Source organism: Galeopterus variegatus, unplaced genomic scaffold (assembly GCF_000696425.1).
Source record: "Galeopterus variegatus unplaced genomic scaffold, G_variegatus-3.0.2 Scaffold1871, whole genome shotgun sequence".
NCBI lineage: Eukaryota > Metazoa > Chordata > Mammalia > Dermoptera > Cynocephalidae > Galeopterus > Galeopterus variegatus.
Genome location: NW_007727982.1, coordinates 272,867 through 288,733, shown reverse-complemented (window position 1 = coordinate 288,733; position 15,867 = coordinate 272,867). Strand labels below are relative to the sequence as shown.

At 34.2% G+C, this 15,867-nt stretch overlaps 1 protein-coding gene across 1 annotated transcript in view; it reads left to right on the top strand.

Annotated features, from left to right (window-relative positions):
* The window catches only part of MBLAC2 (metallo-beta-lactamase domain containing 2), a 17,778-nt gene extending 6,239 nt beyond the window's left edge, over positions 1-11,539 (top strand). Inside the window, exon 2 of the mRNA XM_008579373.1 lies at positions 8,220-11,539. Coding sequence (XP_008577595.1) covers positions 8,220-8,605 — 386 coding nt within the window. The 3' untranslated portion in view covers positions 8,606-11,539. The remainder of the gene's footprint in view (positions 1-8,219) is intronic.
* The last annotated feature ends 4,328 nt before the right edge of the window (positions 11,540-15,867 follow it).

Genomic DNA, 15,867 nt, shown 5'->3' with positions numbered 1-15,867 from the left:
CCTGTGCTGGCCAGCCAAAAAAAAAAAAAAAAAAAAAAAGGATGATAATATGAATCTTTCCATGAACTTTTGGAAGACCCATCGTAATGCTTTGGGGTGGGGGAGGCAGTGAGAGAATGAGAAATGTATACATGTATAGTGATATGTGGAGAGTGGGGAGTAAAAAGAGCTGGAAATTCTATATCACAGCGGGAGTCAATGGGTAACATAAAAATTTAAAACCAAGAAATAATATATGTGTGAAATTAGTAGAGTATATCTAATTAGTAAGCCAAGAAATGGAATATAAACATTATTTAGAGATAACTATATCTGGTAGAGGCAACTACCAGAAGAAATAGATAATTAAAGAAATAGATAGATAATTAAAGAAATAGATAATTAAAGAAAAGATTTCGAATAAATAATTAGTTGAAAGTGGTTTCCTCTTAGGAGCAAGACTGGAGATAGAGTGAGAATGGGTCAAAGAAATTTTTCTTACATCTTAAGCCCTTCTGAAATATTTTTATTTGAAATGTGTACATATATTTCTCTGGGTAAAAACTGAAATAAGAAAAGACGGCAGATGCCAAGATGGGAAAGGACACTTGAGAACCTTGAGAAGCCACAAGAAGTCTAGTATGATTGAAATCTGGACGACCTAGATCAGGGTGAGGCTTGGAAGGATTGGGTGTGTGCGTGTGAGCACGTGCACACGTGTGCAAGCATGATACATTTCAAAGTCAATTCTGGTTCTTGTAAGAGAGATCTTCGTGAAATTCTATATTTGAGCATTATCAGCATATGGGAAGCATTTATAAAGCCACAGGATAATGGCTGAGCTAATGATATTCAGCCACTACTGCTTTATCAGATGAGCCTTATCAGATGCCAGCATAGGAGTGTAGATATCCACTTTGATGGGTGGTAGTTATGTCTTAATCTTTTGCTAAATATGTTAAATACCACCTAGATATAACCAAAGATCAATAGGACTGTTCCTGCATTGGTAATTCTCTACAGCTTCTTTTTAGGATCAAACTTCCGTCACACCTTTCCTTTCTGGACATTTATTAAACAATTGGTCTCCAACAACTTAGCAAAAATTCCTTTACCTGTCCTGCCAATCATACGGTAAATGGCAATGCTTTGTAATCCCCAGAGGCACCTTAAATCTGGACTTAATATCCTACAAAGGAATTCTGACCCCCTATGAATGGAATGTGGAGAAATTTGATACCCTGATACCATCATAATGTCATTGCTGGTATTAAGACCATGTAGAAAGATGAGGCAGCAAGTGAGGCTCTTTTTTGAGTCAGTTGCATGCCCTGCAATGGATTTACCCAGGATAGATGCCAGGGTCCTGGCTTCTAATTGTACTTTCTGGGAGTACAATTAGGACCAAAGTTCTTTCAGAGCCTTTAGCCCTGTGGTTACACAGTGCATAGCATCATCTGTCAAGAAAGTCATTAGGCATAATGACAGTGGCTTCTGAACTTTGGTGTGCAAAAAAATCATTTGGGGAACTTATTAAAAATAGCGATTTCCAGGCCTAATACCCCAAACTTCAGATGCTATAGGGCTGGTATGGGACAAAGGAATCCTTATTTTTAACAGAATCCATAAGTGATTCTGATGCAGTGGGCCTGCGTACCACAATTTGAGAGATACAGTATTATTTTATAAAATTACATTGAACAGAATTGTGTAGTACGATTACAACTATGCACTATTTGCACTTCAGCCTTCTTCACATGTTGTCATCTCTGAAGAGGCGGTGCTCCCTAAGCAGTAGTTCTCAGAATGTGGTCCTGGAGCGGCAGCCTCGGTATTGTCTGGGAACTTGTTAGAAATGCAGAAGCTCAGGCACTGTCCAAGATATACCAAATCAGACACTGGGAGTGGGGCTCAGCAGTCTGTGTCTTAACAAGCCGTATAGGTGCTTCTGATGCGCGCTAAAGTTTAAAACTACTTTTATAGTTCATTGCTTTGCAATATTGCCTGGTAATGAGAATCACTTTGGTTCCTTATTCAGCATACATACTCAAGAGACTCTTCCCTGGTCGACTGATTTAGAAACTCTGGAGTCGATCTAGGAATCTGTAGGTTTAACAAGCATCGCAGGTGATTCTTATTGCCAGGCAAATTCTGGAAACCTGGATTTGGTTTGCTTTTCAAACTATAGCATGCGTAAAAAACACCTGGAAAGCTACTACTGCTGCTACTGTTACTGGTCCTCAGATCATGCTTTGAGTAGCCCTGTTGTTGAGACAAATCAGTTAACAATGGAAGAAAGGAAAAGTGACACAGATAATGACACAAATGGCACTTCGAAAGCAAATAATTAGAAATTCAGTATTAAAAAGTATTAGGAAAGACCCTTAGGAAAATTGATGAAGCCCTTGAGTGTTTTTGCCAAAAAGACCCTCTATATGAGAAGAAAATATCACTCTAGAGTACATAATATTTTTAAATTTAATCTTTCTTGGAACTGTGGCCAAGGTTGATTAGTAAACTGTCAAAAATGCTCTTTGCTGATAAGATTAAATTTAATAATTTTTTAAAATAAATTTTTCACCAAGCTGTTTCCCACTATTTACTGTAAAATTTTAATCCCTGTTTTAGATCCCATATATATTTTATATATGTGTGTGTGTGTGTGTGTGTGTGTATGTGTGTATGTATGTGTGTGTGTGTGTGTGTGTGTGTATGTGTGTATGTATGTGTGTGTGTATATATATATATATATGTGTATATATATATATATATATATGTGTATATATATATATATGTTTTTTTGTTTTTTGTTTTAAGAACTAATGATGCTCAAAGACCAAGGAATTCCTTTACTCCTAAATTCGGGTAAGAAGGAATTCCGGGGCCTTGGTGTTATCAGCACCACACTCTCCCGAGTGAGCCACGGGCCGGCCCAGTCCTTTTGAATTTAGCCATTCTAGTGAGTGTGCAGTGGTATTTCATTGTGATTTAATTTGCATTTCCCTAATGACAAATGATGTTGAGCATCTTTTCAAAAAGGTATTATTTACTAGTCAAATATTCTTTTTATTAAAGGGTCTATTAGCATCTTTTCTCCATTTGTTTTTGTTTTCTTATCATTGGGTTATAAGTGTTCTTTATATATTCTGTATATATGTCCTTAATCAGATATACACTTTGCAAATATTTTCTCCCAGTATGTGGCCTGCCTTTTCATTTTCTTAATGGTATCTTTTTTAACTAATAAAGTTTATAACTTGGATGAAGATTATTTATTCGTTTTTTCTTATATTTTATGCTTGTTGTGTCATATCTAAGAGCTCTATGTCTAGGCCAAGATCACAAAAATTTTTTCCTACTTTTTTTCTAGATGCTCTCACATTTAGGTTTATGACCTATTTTGAGTTAATTTTTGTGAATATTTTGAGGTAAGGGTTGAAAGGTCTTTGTTTAAATTTGTTTGCATGCATATGGATGTCCAAAGTGTCCCAGTCCGGTTAGTTGAAGACTATCCTTTTACCCATTGAATTACCTTGACTGACCTTTGTCAAGAATCCACTTACCAGAAGAGTACCTGCTTATGGACTTTATTCTCTTCCATTGATTATGTCTATCAGTCCATAACACAGTGTCTTAATTATTGTAGCTTTACTGTAATTCTTGAAATTAGGTAGTATAATTCTTTAAACTTGTTCTTTTTTTCATAATTCTATTAGCTGTCTTAGGTCACTTGCATTTCCATGTAAATTTTAGAGTCAAATTTTCAGTTTCCTCAAAAAAGTATGCTGAGATATTGATTCAGATTATGTTGAATCTGCACTGATCATTACAGTAGCCACTAGCCATATGTGCCTATCTAAATACAAATTTTAATTAATTAAGATTGATTAAAATTAAAATATTAATTCCTTAGTGCACTAGCCTTATTTAAAGTGCCATTAGCTTCATGTGGTAGTGGCTACTATTTTGAACAGTATTGCTACAGAATATTCCATTCATTTCAAAAAGTTGTATTAGTTCAGCTATTGAAAAATTGGGTTAAATTGCCATCTTAACAGTTTTGAGTCTTCCAATCAATGAACATCACATTTCTCATACTTTGTTTAGGTCTTTAATTCCTATTGACAGTGTTTTCATTGTGCAGATATAACAAAACATCTTTTGTTAAAAATTTTCCTGAATATTTTATTCTTTTTGATATAATTTTGAATGTAATGCTTTTTTACTCATTTTTTGATAGTTTTTTGTAGCATTTAGAAATACAATTGATTTTTTGTGTGTTGATCTTGTATCCTGTGATGTTTTAAACTTGTTTTTAACTCTCTAACTCTTTTCTACAATACTTAGGATTTTCTATATATCAGATTATGTTGTATGTGAATAAAGACAGATTTACTTCTTTTCCAATCTGTGTGACTTTACTCTCCTTTTCTTGGCTTATTGCACTGGCTAAGACCTTCAATATAATGTTGAATAGAAGTGGTAAGAGCAGACATTCTTATTTTGTTCCTGTCTTAGGGGAGAGCAGTCAGTCTTTCTATTCAGAGAGATACTACCTGTAGGTTTTTCATAGGTGCCCTTTACCAAGTTCAAGACCTTCTATTTCTAGTTGGCTAGAAGTTTTTATCATGCATGAAGGTTGGATTTTGTCATGTTCTTTTTATGCATCTGTTGAGATAGTCATATGGCTTTCTACTTTATTTCATTAATATGGTATATGATAATAATTTATTTTTGGAAGTTAAGTCAAACTTGCATTTCTAGGATAAACCCCCCTTGGTCTTAGAAGTTAAACCAGACTTAACATTTCTGGGATGAACCCCACTTGGTCATTATCCTATTTATAAGTTACTGGATTTATTTGCCAATATTTTGTTAAGGATTTTGAAACTACATTCATTAAGAATATTTTCCTGTAGTTTTCTTTTCTTTCGTTTTTTTTTTTTTTTACATTGTCTTTAGTTTTTATTTGGGTAAAATTGAGTTAGATTTCTCTCCTCATTTATATTATGAAAGTCTTTATCTAGGATTGATATTATCCATTTCTTAAATGACTGACAGAATTGACCAACAAAGCCATCTTTGAACCTGAACTTTTTTTTGTGGGGAGACTTTAAATTATCAATTTATTTACATGATGTAGGTCTATTTAGATTTTATTTCTTCTTGCATCACTTTTGGTATTTTGTCTCTTATAAAAAATGTGTTTATTTCAACTAAAGTGTCAAATTTGTTGGCTTAAAGTTGTTCATAATATTCCCTTATTCTCCTTTTAATTTCTGAGGGTCTGTGATAATGTTTCTGTGTTCATTTTTGATTTTGGCAGTTTGTGTCTTCTATAATTTTTTCTTGATTTGTTTACCTAAAGATGTATAAATTTTGTTACATTTTTCAAAGAACCAACTGTTGGTTTTATTGATTTTCTTTATTGGTACTTGTTTCCTACTTTATGTTTGCTCTGTTCTTTATTATGTCTTTCCTAATATTTATTTTGTGTTTGATTTGCTTTTCTTTTCCTAACTTAAGATAGTAACTTTGTTGATTGATTTTAAACATTTAATCCTGTATAAAATAAGCATTTAAAGAAATAAATTTTCTTCTGAGCACTGCTTTAGTTATATTCCATAAATTTTGGTATGTTTTTATTTTCATTCAGTTCAAGATACTTTCTAATTTCTCTTTTGATTTCTTCTTTGATCCATAGTTATGTAGAAGTGTGATGTTACTTCACATATATTTGGATATTTCCCATATTTATTTTTGTTAATTCTAATTTAATTATAGTTATTCTTTTTTTTAACTTTCAATGTTTTTTAATTATTTCTTTTTTATATTTTAAAAATTTTTATTGAATCAATTGACTATACATATTTTTTGGGTTCAACATTGACATAGGTTGGTCACATCAATCTTACTAGCATATATATTGTTACAAGTCATACTTATTTTTTATGCCCCTTGTCCAATCTCTCCCCATCCTCCTCTCCCTCCCCCATCCCTGCCACCTCTGATAACCCTAGATTTCTTCTCTCCTTCTGAAGGAGTAATGGTTGATTTGTTGCTTAGATGATTTGTCCAAGGCTCAGAGGTGTGTTCAGGTCCCCTAATATTATCATAGAGCAGATGCTTCTTCTGTCACTCTGGAATGGGCTTTGTGGAGAGAGACATCCTCTTCTTTTCTTTGGTCTCTGCTGGTGACTCTCCTTGTGTTAATGCACTCCAGTGGCTGGAGGACCATCTGCATGGTGGTTGTGGTGTCTAACCACTAGTTGCTGGTAGTGGCAGCTGTGTGCCTGGTTGAGGGAGGGGTCCCAGTCCCTGACTCCATCTTCGGGACCCCAGGCAGGCTCCCTGGTGGCAGTGGTGTGCCTGGTTGTGGGCAGAGGGTCCAGTCCCCGGCTTCATGACTTGGGACTCTGGGCAGGCCCTCTGGTGGTGGCGGCAGTGTGCCTGGTTGTGGGAGGAGGTTCCAGTCCCTGGCTCCATGCTTTGGGACCCTGGGTGGGCCCTGTGGTTGTGGCCTATATTGTTATTCTTGTTTATTAAAAACACGTTATGGATTAACTGTTCATTTTCTTATTTCAGATGTAATTATGTCGTGGTCAGAGAACATACTTTTTATGATTTTATTTCTTACAAGTTTATTAAGACTTGCTTTATGGCCTGGTGAATATTCCATGTGCAATTAAAAAGAATGTGTAATTCACTATTTAGGAGTAAAGTGTTTTATATATATCAGTTAAGTCAAGTTGGCTGATGGAGTTGTTCAGGTCTTCTGTATCCTTACTCATTTTCTATTTATCTGTTTTATGAATTATTCAGAAAGGAATAGGAATACTGCACTCTCCAAGTATAACTGTTGACTTGCTTATTCCTATTGCAGTTCTGTCAGTTTTTGCTTCATGCATTTTTGGTCTCTGTTTTAGGTGCATATGTATTTATAATTATTGTATTTTTAATGTTTTGATCTAATATATATCCTCATAAAATATACCTATTTTTCTCTAGTAATATTCTTTATGTAAAAATTTATTTTTAAATATTAATATAGCCATTTTGGTTCTCTTATCATTAATATTTTTAGGGTACAACTTTTTCAACCTATTTTTGTCTTTGACCTTATAGCCTTTTTCTTCTAGACTGCATTTATCTTGCCTTTTTATACAGTCTGATAACCTCTGCCTTTGATCAGAGTGTTTATTCTATTTATATTTAATGTAATTATTAATATAGTTAAATTAGGTCTGTTATTTTATTTATGTCTCATTGCTTTTTCCCCCTCTGTTACCCCTTTATTGTTTTCTTTTTATGTTTAGCAAATCCTGACTATTACACCATTTTAATTCCTCTATTAACTTTTTAGCAATATTTCTTTGACTTTTTTCCTTTGTGTGTGTTTGCACTACAGGTTACAATATGAATCCCTTATTTTGTCATGATTTACTTCAAGTTAGTACTGATTTAATTCCAGTGGAATGTAGCAATTTTGGACTCATATTGCTCTGCTTCCTCCCCACTGTCAATAATTGTAAAATCCTAGGATTTTACCCTGTTTACAAGTTAGCAAGTTAGCCTGCCACAGTTTAATGGAATTTGACAGATGTGAGATTCCTGGGTCAGAGACAAAGACAGTTTATTACTCTCTGCAATAGCATTAGTCAGAGCATCATCCTTTGTTTCAATTCTTCAAGCCCTAATTCTCACACGGTGACACAACGAGGGGCAAAATGTGGTATAATTCACTAGAGCAAAATTCAGAGATTGTTTCAATGGGATACTGGATGTTCTGAAAAGTAAAATCTTCATTGTCAAATAAGTTTGAGAAATTGTACACCTATATCTACCTTATGTATATCCACAATATACATTAGTATATGAAAAGCTCTAAGAAGTCTTGCAGAAAGAAAGCTGCTTAATTTTTTGTTTGAAGCAAGAGTTCCCAAAATTATTTGACCACAGGATCATCTTCTTTTCTTCTATATATCATAATAATCTGCAGAAGTAGTGTTTCACATTATTCGCTTTGACAAACACCAGTCTAGCAAACAATAGGATTGAAATATAGGCAGGTTAGTTTTAAGTTATCATTAAGAAAGATAGTACTTCTGAAATAAAAGTTAAAGTAAGTGTCATTCTTCCCAATTTCTTGGAAACCATTTAATGTTCTTCTCTTCCATTCTTTAAATGATTGGAGTCAAGTACACAACATGTTTATCTGTAAACTCTGTTTCAATTTGTAGGGGATGTGATCAACCTCGGTGACAGACAACTCACTGTTATGCACATGCCAGGTCACTCCAGGGGCAGTATTTGCTTACATGACAAAGACCGAAAGATTCTCTTCAGTGGAGATGTCGTGTATGATGGATCACTGATTGACTGGCTTCCTTACAGCAGGATAAGTGACTATGTTGGAACCTGTGAACGTCTGATAGAATTAGTGGACAGAGGTCTGGTAGAGAAGGTGCTTCCTGGGCACTTCAATACCTTCGGTGCTGAAAGGCTTTTTCGATTGGCTTCTAACTATATTTCAAAAGCTGGGATATGTCACAAAGTTTCTACTTTTGCCATGCGATCTCTTGCTAGTTTAGCCCTACGTGTAACAAATTCTAGGACCTCACCCTAGTATCTGTACTGATCACCTATTTTGATTAATTATATAAATAAATCCAATTCATTTTGTCTTGTTTAAAATGATGAATAGTGAGCATTTCAAGAAGTGCTTTTATACCATTATTGTATATTAGAAAAAAAGAGATTGAAAATGAATAAGCCAAAATCAGAAGTTTTAGTTAAAATTTTTTTCTTTCTTCAAAGTAAGAAACGACTTAAATAAGCTTATAATTTGCCAAAGCTGTCATGTCATAATATTTGCTCTATAAATGACATAGAAGTATTTGAGGAAGCAAGGAGGCATTTTGCAGCAAGAGAAAAAACTGTCCTTGCCTCCTATTTATCTTATTTTATTTCCTCCAAACGTGATAATTTTAATATGTTATTTAAAGATAAAGATTCTTGTGTTTAAAATACCTTAAAACTCAATACAAACATGTATACTAACATCTAGAATGACAGTAAAATTTTCCATTGTTATGGTCCTGAATTTTTTATGTTTTGTTGTATTTATGTATTCTTTGCAAAATTATAACATACATAAATGTTGTGTAATTTAACTTATAGAAAGTACAATGAATTTTGTTGTATTGCAAAGCTTTAAATATAAGTTGCAGAGTGCTTCAGTAAAAAGCTACTATATATTGTTTGTTATGTAAGTAATATTTTCAATCATAAAAGTGAAATTCAAATATCTGTAATCTAACTGCAAATTGTCAGATTTCTCAAAAGGACACTGTCAGGCAAACTTGAAAATATACACCTTGAGAATAATTTTTTTATTATATACTATTTTAATATTAACAGCTATTATAAACAATTTTTCTTGTTAAATAGCAACTTCAGTATTGTGTCATGTTTTACATTATCACAACTATAGAGAGCTACAGAATTCTGACATAAATCATTCTTTTATTTACCATACCATACATATATACCATAGGAAGATTTTCAAATTAGTTGCAAAATGTGCTTTACATATTGACTTAGATTGAATTGCCTTTTTTATCCTGATTCACAACACCTATTCCTGTTCAGTATTCTCTGTCTTAAATGAAAAGAAGTCTACATTTGTAAAGTCATAGGAAAGATTATACCACTATTTGGTAAAATGTTTTGGTTTGGTGCTCTTAATAATTTATTAGAAAGCCCTTTGTAATATTTCTTAAACATTTCTTAAATCATTTTTCCACTGCCTTTTTATTATTGACATGTCTAAAACTAAACTGAGATAGCTTTGGAAATCATATTTTTTTAATATTAGGAAGGTCCAGCAATTTTGATTTCTGAAAAATTATGAAACTTTTTCTACCCTGCAGACATCCAGGTTCTTTATTTTTTTATTCATTTAACATACCCCCCCCCCCCCACATGCATACATACATAGTCATATGCATACATGCACAGCACTGCACTAAACACTGTGGAGGCTTAAAAAGTCAAAGAGATATTATGGCTGGAAGTGGAAGGCACAATTTCAAAAATATGAATAATAATATATATGCAAGTTGAAGTTAATATAAATTATGCATGAATGTAAAGGATATAAATGGAGAGGTGTGAAGTTTGGTTAGGAAAAGTTTCCTGGAGGAGGGGTTTTTGAGTAAGATTTGGAAGGATGACTAGTTAGGTGGTCACGGTAGGACACATTGCTGTCTAGAGTAGTCTATTCCTTGTGAAAATATAAATTTAATTTTCAGTAATCCTATATCTTCAAAACACCATGTATTTAGCAAGAGAAATATGGATTTGTGATTGTGTATATGAATCATCCTTATTGACAGGCAAACTGAACTTCCACATGCCTCCAAATCAACCTTTACTTAGAATCCTAAAGGAGGCCATGATTAGTTCAAATACAGAAGATTGTGAAAGTTTCTCTATGATGGTCATTCAAGGCAGTAAGTCTGTTTCAACTGATAGTGCAACATCAAGAATATAGATTTGGTTCAGGGCAACTACAATCACTTAGTGAGCCTTAAATATAGCCATTATTTTTATATCAATAGCACAAAAGAAAACCAAAAGTCCTTAACCACTGACCATTTTATCATACTGTAGGCCTTTTTTTAAAAAAATCAGGGTATAGTAGGCAGTAGGTTTTAGTAGGAAATATTAAACTTAATGAAGGATTTCCTTATTTATTAAAAGTGTAATTTTTCAAAACACATTGATATTATTTTTTTATTTCCCAATTTTTTTTCAATTTTTCAAATCGTACCACAATATAAGACTGTGATATTTTACTATTGCTTTAATGAGAATGAATTGGGGAAAGGATATCATTCATTGAGTGCCCATACTGTACATTTTACATATACATTATTTAATTTAATCCTGGCCTCGGCACCAAGAGGTAATTGACCAGCCTCACACAACCCAACTTTAGACAAAGCTGGTAATGGAACACAGGTCTGTCTGCCCCCAGACTGTGCTCTTTCTCTTATGCCTGCACAATGACATAAAATTGGCAAAGTATATTTTTGCTTTTCAAGATGCCACATGTGCCAAGAATAAATCAAATTATGTTAAAGCATAATAATTACGTATCTTTTAAGAGATTTTAAAATCTATATTTTCACCCTGACAGTGACCCTTGTTGTAATTTATGATTTTCGGAAATATTAGTATGTAAGTATAATTTAAAGTTGTCAAAATGTAAGACATTTAGAAATAATTTTTATTATTTATATTGTTAATACTTAATCTTTGGTAATTCGTTTTCCTTGTTTGATGTTTCCTTTTAACTGAGAAGCCTAAAGCAAACAAAAATCTTGTGTATTATCCTGATATAGTTGAATAAATAATTATGTGATTATGTGTATTTGTCCCTATATGGATAGTAATATGAATATGACATGCACAAATTGTCCTCTTATAATTTTCAGATAAGTGTAAGTAAACATTTATGTAATAACTATTAAAGTGGACATTTTATTTCAATCTATAATTGGTATTTTTTATAACATTAGCAAATTTCTGTTTAATTTCTTGCAAGGATATTTTCTATATGAAGTGCAGTTTTGAAAGCTTGTTATAAATAAGATGTCAAATCTATGGGAAAGAATAGAGTTCCCAAAACAGAAAAATACCCATATAAGGCTTTAGTAGTTAATAAAGATGGCTTTTCAAATTAATGGATAAAAGATAGACTGTTAAACAAATATTACAATTGTTGATGTGGGAGAAAAGGCCCCTACCATCATAAAAATAAATTCTAAATGGATTAAAGACCTAAATGTGAAAACCTGAACTACATGTGTATTAAAATAATGTTTAAATCATGTTTAATACCTTAGGAAAGGAAAGATCTGCTTTATATAGAAACAAAAAGCAAAATTAAATCAAAAATTAAAATGTCTTAAAATTTAGATGCAATAAAGAAAGTTAAAAAAGAGAGATTAGAAGAAAATATTTACAACTTGTATAACACAAAAAAAGTTTTTTAGTGAATATAGAGAATGCCTACAAATTAATTAAAAAACAAACAAACAAACAAAAAAAAACCAAAACTACTGTAAGAGAGGAAAGATCTTTCCACCACCCTCTTAGGCCCTATGGCTGGGCCTGAGAATTAAGCTTATGAAAGACAGATGAAAAGGAGGAGAGCATACAAATTTTATTTGATGTTAATATTTTTCGTGTACACAGAGGTCTTCATGTAGACCCACAGAAGCAGATAGGCTGGAGGGCTTATATATCATTTTAACAAAGAAAGATAAATTGTGGAGATGTGACAAGACAAAGGAAAAAAGGGTTTTGGCTAGGAGTGGTAAATTGTGGGAAAGTGACTAGAAAATACATGAGAAATTAATGAAAATAAGGGTTATTTTAGCAGGTTTATTTGTACTGATGCATTTTGGCATTGACTTCCCATCTCCAGTGATAAGAATGTTCTCTTCCTGGTACAAGGAAAGCACCTCTCTCATGGGAAATTTTATGCCCTGCTTTTAGGTAGGAAGGGGAGGGTCAGAGAAGCCTTCTTAGATCTGATTTTCTCAATTGTCTTCAGTTCAAAATAATCCACATGCCAAAGTGGCATATTTGGGGGTGGCATATTCTGATCTTCACTACTTATAAAAATGGATAAATTCTATGAACAGGTTATTCATAGGAGAGGAAACATAAAGGGCCAATAAACATAAAGTAATGCTAAAACTCACTAGTAATCAGGGAAATGCAAATTAAAACAATAAGACAGTTCAACCAGTTTGGAAAATTTTGAGAATATGGAGTGGTGGTGAAGGTAAGTGGATATTTCACACTGTGCTGCTAGGACTGTAAGGTGTGCCGGCCATTTTGGGGGGCAATTCTGTAGTGATTTGGCACATTCAGACTTTGGATTAAGAATGGCAGGTTGAGCATACACTTTACCCTCTGCTTCTTTCTGAAACTCTGAATAAAATGACAAGGCATTTTTTAGAGTGGCATAAACTCACAGAAAGAACAAGAATGGTAAAGAAGACAACAGCAACCTTTTGGGCACTGAAAAACTGATGGATGAATGAAAACTGATTTTGCAAACCCTGGCTGAAAACTAGGCCAGGAATGAGGAAAGCCAAAAAGCGATTGATCTTATTTCAGTGCAAAGTTCTCTAAAAGGCTCAGAAATTGATAGTGCCAGATAGTTCTAGGAGTGGAGTAAAGGTCTTTTGATTCAAATTATGTTTGTGATTTAGACCACCAAATTCCTCCCTAATTCTACACTGTTAAGCAGTTTCCTCTCTCCTATCTCAGGAAGGATTGGAGGCTAATTTAAATTTACTATGAAATAAAGCAATCAGTCTATAGCTTCAGGGAGGGCCCTGTTCTTGCATGGACCCCTTCCACGGCCCTGGGAGGGACCTGAGATATGTGTTCAAATTGTCTCTCTTTTTGGGCCGGCCCAGTGGTGCACTGGATAGTGTGCCGCTTGGGAAGCGCGGCGGCGCTCCCGCCCGAGGGTTCGGATCCCACATGCAGACCGGTTCCCGCTCACTGGCTGAGCGAGGCGCGGGAGCAACGCCGAGGGTTGCGATCCCGTTGCCGGTCCCCGGTCCGGTACCGGGGCAACACTGAGGGTTGCGATCCGTTGCCGGACACAGAAAAAGACAAAAGACAAAAAAAAAAAATTGTCTCTCTTTTTTTAAAGTTGGGACGAGTAGGTTATTTTTGTATTCTTTCTCTCAAAGCCCGAAAATTGCATAAGCTTCAGGACCCACAAAACCGGGGTCTGCTCCTGACTAGTGGACTATTATATGGGGAGGGGGTAAAACAGAGAATCTCTATTCTGAAGAGACCAAACCTTGTTTCTGGCTGGCGTCCTATATTGAAAAAGGAGACATTTAGCAAGCGTTTATATACAATGAAAGTTTGTATACTAAAAGTTAAGACACCCCTGACTCCCCTGACCTAGCTCAAAGAATTCTGGCAGCTAGCATTATACCCTCTCAGTAAGAGATTGAAAGAGACTTTTCTCAGAAATTTGACCCCCAAGATAAAAGACCTAATGATATTGAGTGTGGAATAACTGAGGAAAGATCCCATGAGATTACCCTACAAGGCAGCTCACAATTGCTGAGCCTCCCTTTCTCGTCTGTCCCCTCACAGGACTCTAAAGTCCTACACTGTTAAGTTTAATTATGTAAGCCAGCATCTTATGGAAAAATGAAAAGCATAAATGGAAATACATGGAAAAACCACTGAAAGCATTATTAGAATTAAACACGATATTAAATTATTAAAAACCCAAACTTTATTTATAAAAACAAAAATGAGTTCAAAGATATGTAATGCTGTATGTATTTATGATAAATATTTTTTTAAAGCCCTAGGCACAAACATAACAGAAAATGTTCAAAATTTATATAAGGAAAACGGAAAAAGAAAAAAGACAAAAAAAAAAAAAAAAAAAAAAAATACTATGTACTTGGATAGGAATATTGAAAGATAATTCTTCAAGGGTCTCATTTCTGCACAGCTTGCAAACAGAAGCATTGACTACCTTTGTTCTACGTGATGTTAAAACTTTTTTATTATTGGGGTATAATTTATATACCATAAAATTCACCCTGTTAAAGTGCGCAATTCAGTGGTTTTAAGTATGTTCACAGAAGTGTGCAACTGACACCACTAATTCCAGAACATTTTTATCACCACCCAAAGAAACCTTGTACCTTTTAGTAATTACTACCCATTCACCCTTTTCGCTGGCTCCAGGAAACCACTAATCTACTTTCTGTCTTCAGGGATTTACCTTTGCTGGAAATTTCAGGTAAATGAAACCATATAATTTGTGACTTTTTGAGTTTGGCTTCTTTCACTTAACTTAGCGTAATGTGTTTAAGGTTCATCCATGTTGTAGCGTGTATCAGTATTTTATTTCTTTTTATTACCAAATAATATCTCATTGTGTAATATACCACATTTTGAATATCAATTTATCAGTTAATGAAGTTTAGGTTATTTCTACTTTTTGATTATCATGAATAACACTGCAATGAACATTTGTGTACAAGTTTTCGTGTGTACATGTATGTTCAGTTCTCTGAAGTATATACCTGGGAGTGGAATTGTTGGGTCTCTGGTAACTCTAACTTTTCACCTTTTGAGAAATTGCCAAATTTTTCCAAAGTGGCTGCCCCATTTTACATTCCCACCAGCAGTGTATGAAGGTTCTAATTTCTCCATACCCTCACCAACACTCATCAATTTTCATCTTTTTTATTATACCATCTGCTATGGTTTGAATGTTTGTTTCTTCCAAAACTCATGTTGAAATTTAGTTGCCATTAAGGACTGAGACTAAGTTTCTTGTTTTTCTTACCTCTCTAGTCAGCTGCAAATAAGAGGAAATATGAGAGAGAGGCAAGACAACCTAGCTGGTTGTAAACTCCCCCTCTTACTTAAAGGAAAACTGCATCCACGTTAATTAGAAATCCAAGTCAGGTATTTTTATGATGTTTGACTAAGGTTATTATCCTTGAGCTCTCCCTAGGAGATAAAGACTCCAACCTCGAGGTAACATCGAGGACTTGAAGCTGACCACAGACTCTGTGACGCTGAAGTTTCCAATCCATCACGGGACCTTGACATCTGACTCAGACCATATGCTGCTCCCAGACGCCCCCATTTTTTTCTTCAGAACAAAAACCCTTTCCTCATCTTCCTGCCTCTTCCTCTTTATAAACCCCAGAATAAGCATCAGAAGGCATGATGATTTTAGCCTGGTCATCCCCCAGATGCCGGTTATCTGAATAAGCCTTCTAATCCTCGTACCAACTTCTGGACTTTTGA